Source organism: Rutidosis leptorrhynchoides, chromosome 7, assembly GCF_046630445.1.
Source record: "Rutidosis leptorrhynchoides isolate AG116_Rl617_1_P2 chromosome 7, CSIRO_AGI_Rlap_v1, whole genome shotgun sequence".
In the NCBI taxonomy this organism is placed as follows: domain Eukaryota; kingdom Viridiplantae; phylum Streptophyta; class Magnoliopsida; order Asterales; family Asteraceae; genus Rutidosis; species Rutidosis leptorrhynchoides.
In genome coordinates, this window is record NC_092339.1 from 166,738,608 (window position 1) to 166,759,626 (window position 21,019).

A 21,019-nucleotide genomic window follows, 5' to 3' on the forward strand; every position below is an offset into this window, starting at 1 on the left:
AACTCTTTTCAAAAACACAAGTCTCAACAATTTGGATTTCTTATCATGTTGGTAAGGTTTAATTTATGTAAATATTAATCTCATAAGTATAAAATGATTGGAAAAATCCGGGTCGTTACAGTACCTACCCGTTAAATAAATTTCGTCCCGAAATTTGAATGGGATGGTCATGGCTGACAATAAGTATGTTTTCATGACGTATATGAGTTGGAAATTAGAGTTTTATTATCATCAAGTAATATTGATAAAGCAATTTGATTTTTGTGAAGAGTACGAGTGAGGCTATCACCAAAGGGTGAAATGAGTAGGTATAGATTCGTCATATCTTTTGACGTAGATAGGATTGATTTCCAAGTTCAAGAGATTTGGAGTAAAATCTTCATAATGAGATTTGATTCTTCGATAATCAAGGAAATTAGAATCCGCTTTAAATGCGATCATCTATTTTGATTGCTCGGTCGGATCTTTTACTATAAATCCACCTCCCTTCATTTCCTTACAACTCATACCTTCTATTCTTCCTCCCTCAATTCATACTTTAAAATATTTATCAGTATGCTTCATCCAGTACTGATCCTGGATATACTCTTAACTTTCATCTCTGTCATTCTTCTTTTTCATCTACCTCCGGAGGATTTTATTTATTTCTACTATTACCTTGGGGTTATAGTATTGTTAATTCTCCCGTGCCTTTACGTTGCAATACGTATTGATATACACGGTTTGTAATTTATTTGTTGTTGTCGAGCTTTATATTTTCTTTTATATTCAACAGTTCCATACTTCTGTTTCCTCTTTCCGACTTCGAGTCAAGCGAATAATGGTCCTGAATTCGTAGGTATGGATTTTGAAATAAACATAGTTAATGTTCTAAGAAGGAAATAGTAATTGCACGATCTTGATTTGGTAAGTTACCAGAATGTCCGAAAAGATAGAATTATCAAGGAGATATGTTCTTAATATGTTTGGAGATTGGGTAGAATGTAAGAGTTGTGTAACATGGCACATGATGACGTTATGATCTGTGAATCATTATGTTCCATTTAGAAACTCAGCATGAATTACTGTAATATAATCACGTTGATCAAGTGTCATTATATTATACTAATTCATGCTTCAGTTTCCAACACTACTTCAAAACATTCATATTTTAAACTCGAATTTTTCAGAATTTAGAAACTAACACAGTTTCTTTTATGTTGTAACGCAAATATTTTGAAGAGATAAATGATTTTTGATGAGGATAGTTGGGAATATATCTTCAGGAATATCGGAGATATTTATAATGAAAATACGATGATATCTTAGAATATCTAAGATCAGGGAATAACGCGGAAAATCTGTCTGTGAAGGTTTAGAATAAGGAGTAAGGTTTACTAACGGTTTCAGCAGACACTGAATCATTTGAATCCTTTGAAGGTAGATTTCGTCATTGTGATTTGTCCACGACCTCCTTTATACTTTGCTTAATCCGTTTTCCAGTACCAAATTTTTCGTTCTAGCTTTTCCAATCTATTATTCTTTATTGTCAACCTTCTGACCGTAATTGTTGTCTACTGTCTTTACCACTTTATCAGTCTTTTCAAAAACTTAATAGCACTAATTCGTAGACTGGAGCATTTTTCAGAAACTTCACATTTGAAATATGTAATTCTTGGGGATAGACGTTGTATATATATATAACTGCCGAAATAGAAATGCTGCGAGATTTCAAAATACCAATTGTTGATTTCACTAAAGGGGTAACGAGTTGCTGGTACATCTGCTGATAATGTCGTGGAATATAAAAGGTTCCCTGGTAACAAAAGGGTAATCGTATGTATTACAGGTTATAATAAGGCTACTTCGAATGGAAAGTCAAGGTTGACTTGCTGAAACTGTGACAAAATTTGCTATTTTGAAAAGGAATCGCAAAGTTATTTTTACTAATAAATGCTAAAAGATTTAACGCGGATACGTGTTAAATTATGTCCTTGGTTTCGAGAGCTTTTCAGGTGCAAGACTGCGGGTAATGTGTGGTTGGATCATCATCTCGATTGTCCATTATTTGAAGTGTCTTCAGGAATTTCGAAGGGTTTGATCATAGATTGTAATTGTTAATATACATATGATGTTTTAGGACTTTGAATGATACAAATATTTTTCTGGGTTCCAAGAATCGAATGATGTTCTAGCATAGTTTTGAAGTCAAAGTATAGTTTTGAAAGATGTAAGAGTCCTAAGAGTGATGTCTTCTGTTAAGTCTTGACTTGGATTTCGTTTTGTCGTAATCAAATTTGGATGAGAATGATTGTTTTGATTTCTATGAAAGAATGTATATTATTGTGAAGGTAGTGAGTATAGTTGATGATTGTTGAATCAGAGTCGAAGAATATAATCATATTAATTGTGAATTTATATATCTCTCGGGTATTACCTACCCGTTAAAAAAAAAATTTCACAAGTAATGTTTTGTACCAGAGAATTTTATTACAATCTTTATGAAAATATATGTACATATATATCTTCTTCAGATGTAATCATGAATTTAATAAGTCAATATAATATTAGACTCATTTGATTTTCGGTTTTAGCTAGAATAAATAATCTCTAAAACGATTAGGAACCACATATTCTTCACAGAATATTAATGAAGTTATGGATCAATACTTCATTATTTATTCTTATATATATTTCCTTAGTGAATCATGCTGATACTCATTGAACTCTTGCTAACTTCGCAAGATATGAATGTTGTTTCCCAGTAAGCTTCGAGTACATTGAAGATGAAAGTGTAAAATCAAACATATTATTGAATAATACACTTGGTTTATTATAAAACGAAATTCATTGAATTGAAACAGGGATTGTAGTTAACGATGATTAAGTTGCTGACGAAGGACGTACATCATTGCATATTTGTAATATGAATTTAAACGAGTAGTATCTACCCTTTTTCAATTCATACTTAATAGCTTAGTACGAAAAGATTTATTTTGGTTTCCGAATTCATATATATAAAATATTTATATAAATTCTTCAGAAGAATGAGTTAATACTTCATAACTCGTTGATGCAATATACACGTTATTGATGATGTCCACGGTGATTCTTGAACTGGTGGAGCTTGTGATGTTAAAGTTGCTGACGATTCTAACGATGTTGATAGCACTGACTGTGTTGGTGAGGCTAAAGGTACTGCTGATGCTGTTGGTAAAACAAGTCTAGCTTGTACCTTACGCATCATTCTTGTCAGGGTTTCTACTCTTCCTTTTATCATTTCTGTCCACTCATCTGATTTATGGTTAAGGCAGAAATAGGTAATCTCTATGTCTTTAGAGATTACATAATCACCATAGAATGTTTCTCCGATGAAGTTATGAATCAATACTTCATCGTTTGTTGTTGTTGGTACTTCTTGGTATCTATGGTGCGTGTGACGTTGATATCCGAGGTACGGATGGTGATATTGAGGCGTGTCATGCGGATGTGATTATTGGTGGTGGTAATGATCCTGTTGATGTTGATGATGGTGATAACGTTGATGCTGGTGATGCTGCTGGTGCTTAGGGTATTGAGGCTTGCGATGTTGATGTTATTGACGGTACTGGTTATGCTGCTGATGCTGCTGATGGTGTTTGTAACCTTCGTACCGTATTCTCCAAAGCCACTACCCGAGTGCGAAGCTCGTTGACTTCTTCTATTATACCGGGGTGATTGTTGGTTCGGACGAGCGGATAAATAAAATCTAGAATTTGATGTAGTATATAATCGTGACGAGATACTCTGGAAATGAGAGAGAAAATGGTTTCTCGAACAGGTTCGCCGGTAAGTGCTTCAGGTTCATCGTCAAGAGGGCAATTTGGTGGATGGAAGGGATCACCTTCTTCTTATCTCCAATGATTGAGGAGGCTACGAACCCATCCCCAATCCATCCAAAATAGATGATGACTGATTAGTTGATCCATTCCGGTCACACTGCTTTCGGAGATTGAGTGGTATTCCATATCGGAATCCGAGGGACTTCAACTAGTGACGAGTTCCATTTCGTATAATTGAATAAAGGATTTTTCGATATGAAATGATTTTCCGGCTATCGGGTGGTATTCTAATTATATAGAATATCCACATATATAGAACAAAAGATCTCATAGATTACGGAGGGATTTACGGAATATGTCAGACAAAGTTTATAGTAACAGATACGCGTAGATATGAATTAGCAAATACGCTAAGATATGAATTTTGTCTATACACCATTCATGCAATGAATGCAGTAAGACGCGTTTAGACTTAAGATGATAAGCAGGTAATTTCCTACAGATGATAAGTAGATGATTTTCGACACAAAATGATAAGCAAAATTTTGACATGCAGACACGGTCGAAGTCCAGACTCACTAATACAACCTAACGACTTATCAGTTAGACACACTAATGCAGACTTGGTTCGCTAAGACCACCGCTCTGATACCACATGAAACAACCCGACCCAATCCATAAGGACGAATACAATAACATATGATTACATCGCTAGGCATTTGACCTCTATATGATACGTTTTATAAACATGGCATTCTTTTGAAAAGATATACCATAAATGAATATTTAAAATTCAATGTTTTCGACATCTGATGATTTCTACATATAGACAATCACCGTAAATAACAGTTTACAAGAATACTTCCGTTGACATTGCAGTCAAAATAAATACACGGTGATGATTTTGTGAATGCAATGCTTCCTCGAATAAAACATGTATGACTCCATGCACAAGGTTTCTCTACCATATATTCAAACAGCGGAAGACTTCTAGGAACCTGAGAATAAACATGCTTTAAACGTTAACATAAAGTTGGTGAGATATAGGTTTAATGCTAGCAGCGTTATAAATATAGACCACAAGATTTCATATACATAAACGTTTTAATAAAAATATTCTAAGTGGTTGAGCACTTGATAACCATACTTAACATTTAATCAACATCGCATATTCCCTTTATTATGAAATCTCACTACACTGTACCAAGTGTAGTCACCGAAATGAAGTACTGTGCAACCGTTGAATACTGGTCGTCCAGTCCGGTTGGGGTTGTCAGGCCCGATAGATCTATCAACAGGATTCGCGTTTACAATACCACATGTAAATAGTAGTTACCAAGCTACAGGGAAGTATGCCAGTGGTACAACTCAACATAGAATATATTTTTTTATCACTTGTGTCCATAACGTAAATCATAAAATGCATGTATTCTCATCCCGAAATATTTAGAGTTTAAAAGTGGGACTATATACTCACTTTTGCCTTGAAGGTATTTAACTCGACTTGGTCTCCGATAGATATCACGAACCTAACCATATATATATAATATATCAACATATTTTCTTTTCAAGTAATCATTATATATATATATATATATATATATATATATATATATATATATATATATATATATATATATATATATATATATATATATATATATATATACTTATAATACTTTTAATATTTTCTTAGTCCGTAGTTAGCAGTTCGATGTTAGTGGTCCACAATTAGTTGCTCAATAAAATAAATAAAGACCCCATCGTATTCGTATTGATCAGAATTAATCTCGACCCATGGTACCATGTTGTCAAATGACGTGTTGCGTACATAAAGTACCGTGTTGTCAAATGACGTGTTGCGTACAATCATGAGGTCTTATGATTAATCTTCTCGTGTTGTTTACGGGTAGTCCTGAAATATATAAAATCAAATCATAAGTAATTATATATAAAATATCATATTAATTAGAAAAGATATGATTAATTTACTTTATCTCCAAATATTTTCGTAGCTAAACTAGCTTCGGATACCCAATCTTGTTTTAGTCGTAGTTTCTTCATTACAACTCCGTTTTTGTTGGTTCAACTTGCCACTTCCTTGGATCGAGTCAAATTTTAAGAATATGAAATGAAAATACCTTAGTTTTTATTCAAAATCACAAGTTATAGGTCAAACTTTGGTAAAACTTATGAAAGTGATCATTTTCCATCATAAAAACAACATTTAATGATCATTTTTCTAAAAATACTTACACTTTGAGTTAAACCATGAAATTTTTATGTGTTAACATATTCATAAGAAATATCATTTTTCCAGAACATGAACTTCCAATTCAAAGTTCAAGAATGTTTTTAATTATCCAACCCAAAACAGCCCCCGGTTGCATTCTGACGACGTAGATTCAGTTTTTAAGGTGTTCTTTGTAAAACCAAGTTATATCTTGTTAAGTTAGCATATCATTATGATATATTATAGGTCTTGAAGTGTTTTAAAAGTTAAGTTAGAAGGATCTATTTAGTTTGCAAACAAGTTTGAAATCATTCAAACTATGTTCTTGTTGTTAAAATTTTACAACATAAAATAAGATAGCTATATAATTATGAATCGAACAAGATTATGAACAAGGTTACTACCTCAAGTTACTTAGACAAAGTTACTGTAAGAGATAAGAAAAAATCTTGGAATCAAAGAGTGGTGGAGTTAGATCAAAAGGTTGGAAGTATACTTCTTCAAATGGGTGGTTATTTTGATATGTTCTTGAAAGAGTTTTCTTATGGTGTTTAAGGCTTGTAATTGAAGCTAAATGATGGGGAAAATGGTTGGAGATGATCAAGTATTAAGTTAGGAGTATTTTTAGAGAGAAATGAGGGTGTAGGTATGAGAAAATGGAGTGAAGAAATGGTGTTCATTCATAAAAACGTTTTTAGTTTATAAAGAAAGAAAAGGATTCCTAATTTTGTTTTCTTACTAATAATTCATACTACTTGACAAATCCTAGTTACCTCATATCTAGGGTAGTAATAATGTTGATTAGGATGTTGATTTGATGTGTATATACCAATAGTAAATACATATAGAAGCTGGGTATGATACGGGTACATATACCCTAGATATACGTATAGAAATCTTGAGGAAACGGAATGAGAATTTAAATATAGCTATCTTTTGTGAATATACTTATATTGTTTTATGTATTTAAGTCCTTAAAAAGTGATTAAATACATTATATATACGATACATGTATAAGCATTATAGGTTATAAGTATATATATCAAAGAATGTTACGTATAGTTATCGTTTTGAAAACTTAAGTTAGTAGTTTCAAAATATACTTATAACTCATTGTCATTAGTACACAATGAGATGTTAAACCATCCTTAGATCATGTTAAATATATATAAATACATATATATACACAAACATATAATTATCATATGTTATATAGTTCGTGATATCATCGGTTAAATTGGACGGTCAAACGTTGTGTAAAACTCTTTTCAAAAACACAAGTCTCAGCAATTTGGATTGCTTATCATGTTGGTAAGGTTTAATTTATGTAAATATTAATCTCATAAGTATAAAACGATTGGGAAAATCCAGGTCGTTACACTACCGATAGTCCTCGCTACTCGATTCACAGTATAGTCATCCAGACGCAGATGCAGGGGATGCATCATTCAAACTATACTCAATAATCAGTAGCCTTTGGACCCAAGCTCCTCCAGCTCGATTGACCTCATATGGACTCTAACCTCCCCAGTCTCATTCGGCTGACGTCAAACACAATGCACATAATGTCACACAATATCATCAACATGTAAAAATTCACTAACATGTTAACCATTATCTAAACATGGCAATCAGATATAACACTAATCTAGTAAATAGAGTAAACAATAGTAGCACATCTTCTACTAAAACTTTATCCAGAGATAAACCCACTCACCGATACCGGCAGCACTCGGTAGTCTAATGTCACCGAGTCTTCTCCTTCCGTATCACCTGAGAACAAATACTGAATAAGTTAGTAAGCGCATTCAAATACTAGCTATATCATAATCACAATATATATATAGTAACACTTACATATATACCTATACAATATGTAACGACCCGACTTTTTTGACTTATATTTATACTTTATACTTTCACGAATCTGCGTATATGTGCGTACTGAGCTAGATAATATTCTGGGATCATTATCCATGTTAATTACTTTTGTTTATACCTTACAACGTGTTATTAAGCACTTAATTACTTAACTTGATCCTCGAATGCTCTTACGACCGTTAGTGTCACTAGTCGTTTAGAACGAGATACGTACTTGGTACACGTTAAACTTTGGTCATAATTGGAGCGTTATGACTACTTAATTCTAATTGTTATTTCTTAATGACAATTACTTAGTTCTTCATTTGCTTAACTATGTTTAGTGAATTGTTAATTACTTGGGCTTATCTTAATTGGACTAAGATTACCAGGGCCCACCCTACTCTAGTTAATGGGTTAATTAATAAGCCCATCTTAATAAGTTAATGAAGCCATTAATTTTTTTTTGGGTAAAGGGTTACCCCGGCGAAGCTTTTATTAATAATAATAAAAGAATAAAGAATTACAATGAAGAGCAGGAGCAATAAGAATGCCTTATCGCTACAAAAAGACCACCAAAGCTAACACAGACCACACTAGGCAAAATAAAGCCAACACAAACAAGAAATACAACCAATTAAGCTAATTTTCAAGCTATCTTCAATTGTTTAGCTTGTCCCAACTCCTTGAAACGAACTGACAAGAGCTTTAAACGAACTGTTGAATAGATATCCTCAAAAAGCCTTTCGCTCGATCGCCTTTTTCCTTTAAACAACCTGCTATTACGTTCTTGCCAATTCAAATAAATTGAGGCCGCAAACATAAGCTTCGAAACCATGAATGATGCATTATTGATCGAACCAGAAGCCAACTGTTGCAAAATCTGCAACCAATTATTGTGATGCACTGTACTGCTAATAAATGTCTTCGCCTTATCCCAAACACTTCGAGAATAACCACAATCAAAAAATAAATGATTCTGAGAATCCAGGCACATTTGACAAAAGGACACCGAAGCACTTGATTATCATGGATTTCCCATTCTTTTAACTTATCCTGAGTTTTTAGATTTTCTCGAATAAGTAACCACACAACAAAAGCATGGCGCGGAATACATTGAGAAAACCAAACAAAATGAAACCACTCCACTTTTGAGCGACTTGGAAAGATATCTTCATATGCTTTAGCAACCGAAAAAATATGCAACGAGCCATCAACACTTTTCCATTTAATAGTATCCACTGAGTTATTTAAAACAGGAACATTAACTTGAAGTAAACTTGGATATTAATGTACCATGCCATAGGCCACAACCATTGACCATTATCAATGACATCATGCACAGAAGAGTAAGCATTGAAACCGGCACCATTAATATCATGCCATGAGATCAAATTAGTTAGAGGCCCAATTTCATTCCACACATCAAACCAAGCAAGAGTGTTGTGACCGATGTTAATTTGATGGAAGAAATGCTTATGAATCACATTGCGTGTTAGAAGAATCTTTCTCCAACTCCAACTGGCATCCGGTCTAATTTGAACATCCCAAAACGATTTATCATGTAAATGATATGCGTGAATCCACTTAACCCACAAGGACTCTTTGTGATTCAAGATTCGCCAAACATGATTCGCCATAAGCGAAATATTCCAATATTTCAACCTTTTAATGCCTAACCCACTTTCATCTTTTGGAAGACACAAATCATCCCATTTCACTTTTTCTTTACCTCTTTTTAGATCTCCTTGACACCATTAAAAACCTCACAATATTTTCTCAATGTCTTTGATAATGGCCTCCGGAAGGATGAAAACTGATGAACAATATACTTGCATCGAGGTTAACACGTAAACAATGAGTTGAACTCTTCCGGCAAACGAGAGAAATTTATTCTTCCAGTCGTCAACTTTTTTCTTATCTCTTTCTACTAGAATTTTGCAGTCACGATATAAAAGGCGAGACGAGACAAGTGGAACACCCAAATACCGAACCGGCAAAGTACCTTCATCAAAAGGAAGAATCTGTAAAATCTGCACTTTGAGATTGGAAGGAACATTGGCGAAGAAAGTCGTGCTCTTAGGAAGACTCGGAGTTAAACCCGAACACGCCTTAAATTCCTCCAATGCATCTCTTATAACTTTGACCGATTCCACATCTGCTTTAGAAAAAAGAAACAAATCGTCTGCAAAGCATAAATTGATAATTTTCAAATGCTCACATTTAGGATGATATTTGAAATCCTGCATTTGCGAAACCTTTCTAGACAACATCAAAGAGAGAACCTCCATCACCAGAGTAAATAAATATGGCATATAGGGTCACCTTGTCGAAGACCTCTTTTTTCCTTTGAAGTAACCATGCATCTCTCCGTTAATGTTAATAGAAAAAGGAGTAGAAGTGACACAACTCATGATCCATTTAATCATCATATTAGGAAAACCAAAACCCTTCAAAGTCGCTTTCAAAAATTTTCAATCAACTGTATCATATGCTTTTTGAATGTTCACTTTAAACGCACATCTCTGGACTCCCTTATCCACATGATAATTTTTCATAATTTCTTGCGTTAGGAGAATGTTATCCGAAATTCTTCTCCCAGGAATGAAAGCCGATTGATTCAAACTCACCACATCATCAAGACTTGATTTAATACGATTCGTTAAGACTTTACTTATGCATTTGTAGATGACATTGCAGCACGAAATCGGTCTAAAGTCCGAGACCTTTGAAGGCGATTGAACTTTTGGAAGAAGAGCAAGAACTGTGTGATTAATTTCTTTCAATAAACGGCCGTTATGAAAGAAATCTTTTATTGCGGTAGTAACATCTTCTCCGATAATGTCCCAAGTTTTTTTGAAAAATGTCGATGAATAACCATCCGGACCTGGGGATTTATTATCCCCAATATCAAACAATGCCGCTTTTATTTCTGAGTCAGAAACATCACTGATCATAGCTACAGCTTTTGCCACATCAATCTTCTTTGAAAATAAAATATGAGGCTCCACAATGTCATTACATATTGAATCTGCACCAAGAAAATTAGAAAAAAGAGAAACAAAAATTTGTGGCACCTGATTGCCTTCAATCATGTTGCCATGGTGGTTTTCGATAGACTGAATTCTGCCACGATGGATTCTTCCACGCACCACTTTGTGAAAATAGCTAGAGTTGCTATCTCCCACTCGCAACCATTCGATTTTTGCCTTTTGTTTTAGAAATGACTCTTCTTCCAAGACGGCCTCATTAAATCTGCGCAACACATCTCCTTCACGAATACGAGCATCAACAGAAAGAGGATTATCATCCAAATACTTGTAACAACCCAACCCGTTATACAATCGAACATGCAAAAAAAAAATTTATATACAGTGTAGTGCGCGGCGCGCAGCACCTTAGGGTGTGCGGCGCGCACAGGCCAATTCAACTTCTGACCGGTTTTGTCAATTTTCAAATAAAGATCTCCCACTTCCCGACATATTTAGATGAAACGCTTTTCACCACATGTTCTAATATGTAAAACTAACACGTTTCAAAAATAAAACAAGTTTTACGAACCGGGCCCACATATGGCCGAAATACGAGTTTCATACAAAATGTAAGTTTCGACCACACTAGTTTAAATTCCAAACGACAATAGAGCATAATGTTTGGGGGTTAAACTACCCAAATCTCGTTCAAACTTCAAAAGCTATCACATCAAAACTGTAGTGACCCGAACTTTTCCATGTTTATATATATTAATTGAGATTGATGTTTACATGATTAAATGTTTCCAACATGTTAAGCAATCAAACTTGTTAAGACTTGATTAATTGAAATAGGTTTCATATAGACAATTGACCACCCAAGTTGACCGGTGATTCACGAACGTTAAAACTTGTAAAAAAACTATATGATGACATATATATGGTTATATATATAGTTAACATGATATTATGATAAGTAAACATATCATTAATTATATTAACAATGAACTACATATGTAAAAACAAGACTACTAACTTAATGATTTTGAAACGAGACATATATGTAACGTTTATCGTTGTAACGACATTTAATGTATATATATCATATTAAGAGATATTCGTACATCATAATATCATGATAATATAATAATTTAAAATCTCTTTTGATATTATAAACATTGGGTTAACAACATTTAACAAGATCGTTAACCTAAAGGTTTCAAAACAACACTTACATGTAACGACTAACGATGACTTAACGACTCAGTTAAAATGTATATACATGTAGTGTTTTAATATGTATTTATACACTTTTGAAAGACTTCAATACACTTATCAAAATACTTCTACTTAACAAAAAATGCTTACAATTACATCCTCGTTCAGTTTCATCAACAATTCTACTCGTATGCACCCGTATTCGTACTCGTACAATACACAGCTTTTAGATGTATGTACTATTGGTATATACACTCCAATGATCAGCTCTTAGCAGCCCATGTGAGTCACCTAACACATGTGGGAACCATCATTTGGCAACTAGCATGAAATATCTCATAAGATTACAAAAATATGAGTAATCATTCATGACTTATTTACATGAAAACAAAATTACATATCCTTTATATCCAATCCATACACCAACGACCAAAAACACCTACAAACACTTTCATTCTTCAATTTTCTTCATCTAATTGAACTCTCTCAAGTTCTATCTTCAAGTTCTAAGTGTTCTTCATAAATTCCAAAAGTTCTAGTTTCATAAAATCAAGAATACTTTCAAGTTTGCTAGCTCACTTCCAATCTTGTAAGGTGATCATCCAACCTCAAGAAATCTTTGTTTCTTACAGTAGGTTATCATTCTAATACAAGGTAATAATCATATTCAAACTTTGGTTCAATTTCTATAACTATAACAATCTTATTTCAAGTGATGATCTTACTTGAACTTGTTTTCGTGTCATGATTTTGCTTCAAGAACTTTGAGCCATCCAAGGATCCATTGAAGCTAGATCCATTTTTCTCTTTTTCAGTAGGTTCATCCAAGGAACTTAAGGTAGTAATGATGTTCATAACATCATTCGATTCATACATATAAAGCTATCTTATTCGAAGGTTTAAACTTGTAATCACTAGAACATAGTTTAGTTAATTCTAAACTTGTTCGCAAACAAAAGTTAATCCTTCTAACTTGACTTTTAAAATCAACTAAACACATGTTCTATATCTATATGATATGCTAACTTAATGATTTAAAACCTGGAAACACGAAAAACACCGTAAAACCGGATTTACGCCGTCGTAGTAACACCGCGGGCTGTTTTGGGTTAGTTAATTAAAAACTATGATAAACTTTGATTTAAAAGTTGTTATTCTGAGAAAATGATTTTTATTATGAACATGAAACTATATCCAAAAATTATGGTTAAACTCAAAGTGGAAGTATGTTTTCTAAAATGGTCATCTAGACGTCGTTCTTTCGACTGAAATGACTACCTTTACAAAAACGACTTGTAACTTATTTTTCCGACTAGAAACCTATACTTTTTTTGTTTAGATTCATAAAATAGAGTTCAATATGAAACCATAGCAATTTGATTCACTCAAAACGGATTTAAAATGAAGAAGTTATGGGTAAAACAAGATTGGATAATTTTTCTCATTTTAGCTACGTGAAAATTGGTAACAAATCTATTCCAACCATAACTTAATCAACTTGTATTATATATTATGTAATCTTGAGATACCATAGACACGTATACAATGTTTCGACCTATCATGTCGACACATCTATATATATTTCGGAACAACCATAGACACTCTATATGTGAATGTTGGAGTTAGCTATACAGGGTTGAGGTTGATTCCAAAATATATATAGTTTGAGTTGTGATCAATACTGAGATACGTATACACTGGGTCGTGGATTGATTCAAGATAATATTTATCGATTTATTTCTGTACATCTAACTGTGGACAACTAGTTGTAGGTTACTAACGAGGACAGCTGACTTAATAAACTTAAAACATCAAAATATATTAAAAGTGTTGTAAATATATTTTGAACATACTTTGATATATATGTATATATTGTTATAGGTTCGTGAATCAACCAGTGGCCAAGTCTTACTTCCCGACGAAGTAAAAATCTGTGAATGTGAGTTATAGTCCCACTTTTAAAATCTAATATTTTTGGGATGAGAATACATGCAGGTTTTATAAATGATTTACAAAATAGACACAAGTACGTGAAACTACATTCTATGGTTGAATTATCGAAATCGAATATGCCCCTTTTTATTAAGTCTGGTAATCTAAGAATTAGGGAACAGACACCCTAATTGACGCGAATCCTAAAGATAGATCTATTGGGCCTAACAAACCCCATCCAAAGTACCGGATGCTTTAGTACTTCGAAATTTATATCATATCCGAAGGGTGTCCCGGAATGATGGGGATATTCTTATATATGCATCTTGTTATTGTCGGTTACCAGGTGTTCACCATATGAATGATTTTTATCTCTATGTATGGGATGTGTATTGAAATATGAAATCTTGTGGTCTATTATTATGATTTGATATATATAGGCTAAACCTATAACTCACCAACATTTTTGTTGACGTTTTAAGCATGTTTATTCTCAGGTGATTATTAAGAGCTTCCGCTGTCGCATACTTAAATAAGGATGAGATTTGGAGTCCATGCTTGTATGATATTGTGTAAAAACTGCATTCAAGAAACTTATTTTGTTGTAACATATTTGTATTGTAAACCATTATGTAATGGTCGTGTGTAGACATGATATTTTAGATTATCATTATTTGATAATCTACGTAAAGCTTTTTAAACCTTTATTGATGAAATAAAGGTTATGGTTTGTTTTAAAATGAATGCAGTCTTTGAAAAACGTCTCATATAGAGGTCAAAACCTCGCAACGAAATCAATTAATATGGAACGTTTTTAATCAATAAGAACGGGACATTTCAAAAAGCGTCCCCTATCAAACAAAGCGGGATCTCTAATCCAAACGAACGTCCTTACCTTTGTCCACGCCGGAGCCTATAAAAAGGTAAACAGCGAGAGGGTAAGCAAGGCTTAGTGAGTGCAACAATTATACATACACATATTTTACCCATCTATTTGTAATCACATCTACCATATACCTCATACGAAAATATAACTCGAATAGCATGCAATCATACTCAAAATGCTAATAACTCGTACACTAACACAACACCACATTAGCATATACTCAACACAATATATATATATATATATATATATATATATATATATATAGCATGCTAAACAATATCCCACAACATAATATGGTTAACCATAACGCTATGGTGCTACCGGCTCGTGGTTCACACCATACGCATTTGAGTCTCACTCTTTTATAGTGCTACTGGCTCGTGGTTCACACTTTAGCGCTACCGGCACGTGGTTCACGCCTCATTTTATAGTGCTACCGGCTCGTGGTTCACACTTTATTTTATAGTGCTACCGGCTCGTGGTTCACACTTTGTTTTATAGTGCTACCGGCTGTGGTTCACACTTGACACTCATCACATACATGCTATGGTACTACCGGCTCGTGGTTCATACCATAACATTCACAAATAAATACGCCATATACATATACACATAATTATTCCACTCACCTTAAGAATTCGGTGACGGTTTTATCCTTCCGCAAGCTTCAAAGCCAAATACCTAATACAATGAGTACTCGATCAACACCCAAACTAGTTGGACTAACACCAACACCCTACTCAAGTGCATTTAATGACTTAATGCATTAAATCACCCATTTACACCAAAACTGTCCACTTAAGGTCAAGACCATCATTAATCACTGAAAGCTAGCGATTAAGGTCCAACAACACGAACTACCACGAAATATGGGTATTTCACACCTATCCTTCCCAAATTAGGTCAATCATTACCCATTCTACCATTTTAAGTCAACACACCTACTTCGGGTCATTCACTACCCCAAGTAATACCCATTTACCAATTAACTAGGTGTGCTAGTAATTAACTAACCAATCAAGGTTCATAAAGACCAATTAACACTTTGAAACCCTAGGTTAGTTACTATTGAGTCTTCATGACTCAATCTTACCCAAGAACACCAAAATCACCAAATATGGGTTTTATGTTCATCACTAACCCAAACCCTAACCCTTAAACCAATTAAAATAAGGAAATCAAAGTTAGAGTTTACCACCACAATCACAACGTAGCTAGTGATTAGATGAAAAACTTTAACACACGCGCTTTGGCCCGAAATCAACTTCTTCCTCTTTGATTTGAGCTTTCTAACTCAAGAACTCTCCTCTCTCTTTAGAATTCAAGTGGAATGGATAAAGGTAGGTGATAGTGGAGTTATGACACTCCACTAACTGATCTTGTGGCCTTTAACTCGTCCCCAAGTGAATTTACCAAAAAGCCCTTCTAAAATATCCATTAAAAGAGACGGAATCCGGCTACAGTAGCAGTGCGCCACGCGCACCCTTAAGTGTGCACTGAGCGCACCCTGGTCTAGACAGACTCTGACCTCTGTTTAACTGCACAATAATTCCCACACTTCAAGTACCCTATTTACACTCTGTACAATAATTATTCAAGTCTTACAACTCTCCCCCACTTGAATCGGAACGCGTCCTCGCGATCCAAGCCGCATGACAAGCGGGAAGATAAACTAACACAAACTCTTCGGGCTCCCAAGTAAACTCAGAACCTTTACTACGACGCCATTGAACTTTAAAAATTCTCACCTCTTTATTTCTCACTCTTTTGACCTTCTCATCGAGTATAGCAATTGGCTTCTCAATATACTCTAACTTATTGTTTAGCTCAATCTCATCTAAAGGCACCCATGAAGAATCATCCGCAAGACACTTACAGAGATGGGAAACATGAAATGTATTATGGATCCCCGCAAGCTCTTTGGGTAATTCCAAACGATACTCAACTTCACCAACACGAGCTAAAATTTTAAATGGCCCAATAAACCAAGGAGCTAACTTTCCTCGTTGTTGAAACCGAATAACACCTTTCCATGACGAAACTTTAAGCATCACCATGTCACCTTCTTGGAACTCAATTTGTCGTCTACGCTTATCGGCGTAAGATTTTTGTCGATCTTGAGCCTTTTTCAAATGAGTCCGAATCATATCAATCTTGCTATTCGTCTCTAAAACCAAATCGGTGCTCCCGATTTCTCTTTGTCCCACTTCACCCCAACAATTCAGAGTTCGACACCTACGCCCATAAAGCATCTCGTAAGGTGGCATCCCGATACTAGTATGATAACTATTATTGTATGAGAATTCCACCAAAGGCATGTGCTCATCCCAACTACCCCCGAAATCAATAATACACGCCCGTAACATATCCTCCAATGTTTGATTCATATGTTCGGTTTGACCATCCGTTTGAGGATGGTACGCCGTGCTCAATTTCAATTGTGTACCCATATCTTCATGAAACTTTTCCCAAAATCGAGATGTGAAACGAGTATCTCGATCTGAAATAATAGATATAGGAACCCCGTGTCTCGATATCACCTCCTTGATAAACAACTTAGCCAAGGTCTCTGACGATATCGCTTCCCGAATGGGAAGAAACAAGGCGCTTTTCGTCAATCGATCAACTATTACCCAAATCGAGTCAAATTGGGTTCTCGCCGTCTTTGGTAACTTTGTGATGAAATCCATGGTAATATGCTCCCATTTCCATTTTAGAATTTCTAACGGTTGTAACATACCATACAGCTTTTGGTGTTCGGCTTTAACTTGCAAACACGTGACGCATTGTTCAACATACTATACAACATCACGTTTCATGCTCGGCCACCAATACTCCTTCCTTAAATCAAGATACATTTTCGTCGCGCCCGGATGAATGGAATACCTTGACTTATGTGCTTCATCAAGTAGCACTCGTCAAAAATCTCCTATTCTAGGCACCCACACTCGTCCTTGAAAGGACAACAAACCATGCGGACCTAAGGTAATAAACTCCGTTTGTTCCACAATTCGTTCTTCATGCTTATTATTAACAAAAGCTTCAATTTGAATCTCACCAAGCTTTACAAGAAAATCGTTTGTAATAATCATGCGTAACGATCCTACTCGTATCTCCGGATGTTGACTTTTTCGACTCAACGCATCCGCGACCACATTCGCCTTTCCTGGATGATAAAGTATTTCACAATCATAGTCCTTTACCACATCCATCCATCTACGGTGACGATAATTCAAATCTCGTTGATCAAAAAGATGTTTCAAACTCTTATGATCCGAATAAATCGTGCACTTGACACCATACAAGTAATGGCGCCAAATTTTCAACGCATGAACAACCGCCGCCAACTCAAGATCATGAGTCGGACATCTCGTTTCGTGTTCCTTTAATTGTCGAGAGGCATACGCGATGACTTTACCTCGTTGCATTAGAACACAACCGATCCTATTTAAAGAAGCATCACAATAAACCGTCATGTCTTCTACACCTTCCGGCAACACTAAAACCGGAGCTTGACATAACTTCTCTTTTAATAATTGGAAAGCAATTTCTTGCTCGTTTTCCCAATTAAATCTCGCGTTCTTTCTCATCAATTTCGTCAATGGAGAAGCGATCTTAGAAAAGTCTTGGATAAACCGGTGGTAATAACCGGCCAATCCGAGAAAACTTCGGATTTCCGTAGGCGTAGTCTGTCATCCCCAACTTTTCACCGTCTCAATCTTCCCCGGATCTACTTGAATACCATCCTTGTTTACAATATGGCCAAGGAATTGAACTTCCCTTAGCCAAAATTCACATTTGGAGAATTTTGCATATAACTTCTCCTTCCGCAACGTCTTCAACACACCACACAAATGATGTTCATGTTCCTTCATACTCTTCGAATAGACAAGTATGTCGTCAATGAACACAATCACCGACTTGTCCAACATAGGTTGGCACACTCGGTTCAAAAGATCCATGAATGCTGCCGGTGCATTCGTAAAACCAAAAGGCATAACTACAAACTCAAAATGCTCGTAACTTGTTCGAAATGCCGTTTTGTCAATATCTTCCTCACGGACCTGCATTTGGTGATAGCCGGACCGTAAGTCAATTTTAGAGAAATACGTCGCACCTTGAGTTGGTCAAACAAATCATCAATCCGAGGCAATGGATAATGATTCTTTATCGTCACTTGGTTCAACTCCCGATAATTGATAATGCTAAAAACGAACATATATTTCATAGCATTATTCCCCAAGAAAGACAAGCTTTTAGTTGCAAATGTTCTATTTACAAGTGATATTCGTTTAAATATTAAAAGGTGAAGACAAAAGACAGATTCGACGAATTGAAGACGCAAACGACCAAAAAGCTCAAAAGTACAAAAGACAATCAAAGAGGTTCCAATTATTGATAAGAAACGTCTCGAAATTACAAGAGTACAAGATAATATATATAAATATAATATAATATATAATTAATTATATTAATTATATATATATTATATATATATTATAAACCGTCGGCAAGAAAAACTCCAAAAGGGACTGAGCTGTAATTTCAAACTCCGCGACTCGCGGAGTTTGAAGGCAAAAATACCGCGAGTCGCAGAGCCCCAAAAGTCAAAAATCCCTATAAAAGCAAACGAATTCTGATCGCAAAAAAACACAATATATCCATCCATCTCTCTATCTATATCGTAAAAAATATATATATATATATATATATATATATATTTATAATTTAATTATAATTCTAATAATAAGGGTATGTTAGCGAATGTTGTAAGGGTGTAAGTCGAAATTCTGTCCGTGTAAACGCTACGCTATTTTTAATCATTGTAAGTTATGTTCAACCTTTTTATATTAATGTCTCGTAGCTAAGTTATTATTATGCTTATTTAATCCGAAGTAATCATGATGTTGGGCTAATTACTAAAATTGGATAATTGGGCTTTGTACCATAATTGGGGTTTGGACAAAAGAACGACACTTGTGGAAATTAGACTATGGGCTATTAATGGGTTTTATATTAACTAAACAATACCTTGTTAATTTAATATACAAACTTATAATTCGACATATTTATATATAACCACATACGCTTGACTGGGTACGGTGGGCGGGATATCTATAAATACCAATAATTATTCATTTTACCGGATACTGAACTGGATTAATAGTTAATAGACTTGTTGAAACAGGGGTGAATTACATTCAAGGGTAATTGGTGTAATTGTTAACAAAGTAGTAAAACCTTGGTTTACACGCAGTCGATAACCTGGTGTATTCATTAAACAAAGTATTAAAACCTTGTTACAATTCGAATCCCCAATTAGTTGGAATATTTGACTTCGGGAATAAGAATAATTTGACGAAGGCTTTCGCTCTTTATATTTATGACTGATGGACTATTATGGACAAATTCGTATGGACATATTAAATAATCCACGACAAAGGACAATTAACCCATGGGCATAAAACTAAAATCAACACGTCAAACATCATGATTACGGAAGTTTAAATAAGCATAATTCTTTTATTTCATATTTAATTTCCTTTATTTTATATTTAATTGCACTTCTAATTATCGCACTTTTATTTATTGTTATTGTATTTAATTGCACTTTTAATTATCGTACTTTTTAATTATCGCAAGTTTATTTTATCGCATTTTTATTATTCACAATTTCATTATCGTTATTTACTTTATGCTTTAATTTAAGTCTTGTATTTATTTTTAATATTTTACATTTAGTTTTAACTGCGACTAAAGTTTTAAAATCGACAAACCGGTCATTAAACGGTAAAAACGCCCCTTTATAATAATAATATTATTTATATATATTTGTATTTTTATAAAAGTAAACTAATATAGCGTTAAGCTTTGTTTAAAAAGATTCCCTGTGGAACGAACCGGACTTACTAAAAACTACACTACTGTACGATTAGGTACACTGCCTATAAGTGTTGTAGCAAGGTTTAAGTATATCCATTCTCTAAATAAATAAATATCTTGTGTAAAAGTTATCGTATTTAATAGTATTTTCTGCTAAAATTTAATAGTATTTTATACCCCTTAGCTTTGACATCAAGTATTTTTGGCGCCGCTGCCGGTGAAATCTTAAACG

The 21,019-nt window shown here is 34.3% G+C and overlaps 2 protein-coding genes across 2 annotated transcripts; both read right to left on the reverse strand.

Moving 5' to 3' along the window:
• Positions 1 to 7,499: 7,499 nt before the first annotated feature.
• LOC139859765 (uncharacterized) lies at positions 7,500 to 9,533 on the reverse strand. The gene is made up of 3 exons (XM_071848539.1): positions 9,190 to 9,533; positions 8,612 to 8,837; positions 7,500 to 7,574 (listed from the first exon to the last, which is right to left on the reverse strand). The coding sequence occupies exons 1-3, from the start codon at positions 9,531 to 9,533 to the stop codon at positions 7,500 to 7,502; spliced, it is 645 nt and encodes a 214-aa protein (XP_071704640.1).
• Positions 9,534 to 9,659: 126 nt separating this feature from the next.
• Positions 9,660 to 10,184, reverse strand: LOC139859766 (uncharacterized). Its single transcript, XM_071848540.1, has one exon. It carries the CDS (start codon positions 10,182 to 10,184, stop codon positions 9,660 to 9,662), a length of 525 nt encoding a protein of 174 aa, XP_071704641.1.
• Between the last annotated feature and the right edge of the window lie 10,835 nt (positions 10,185 to 21,019).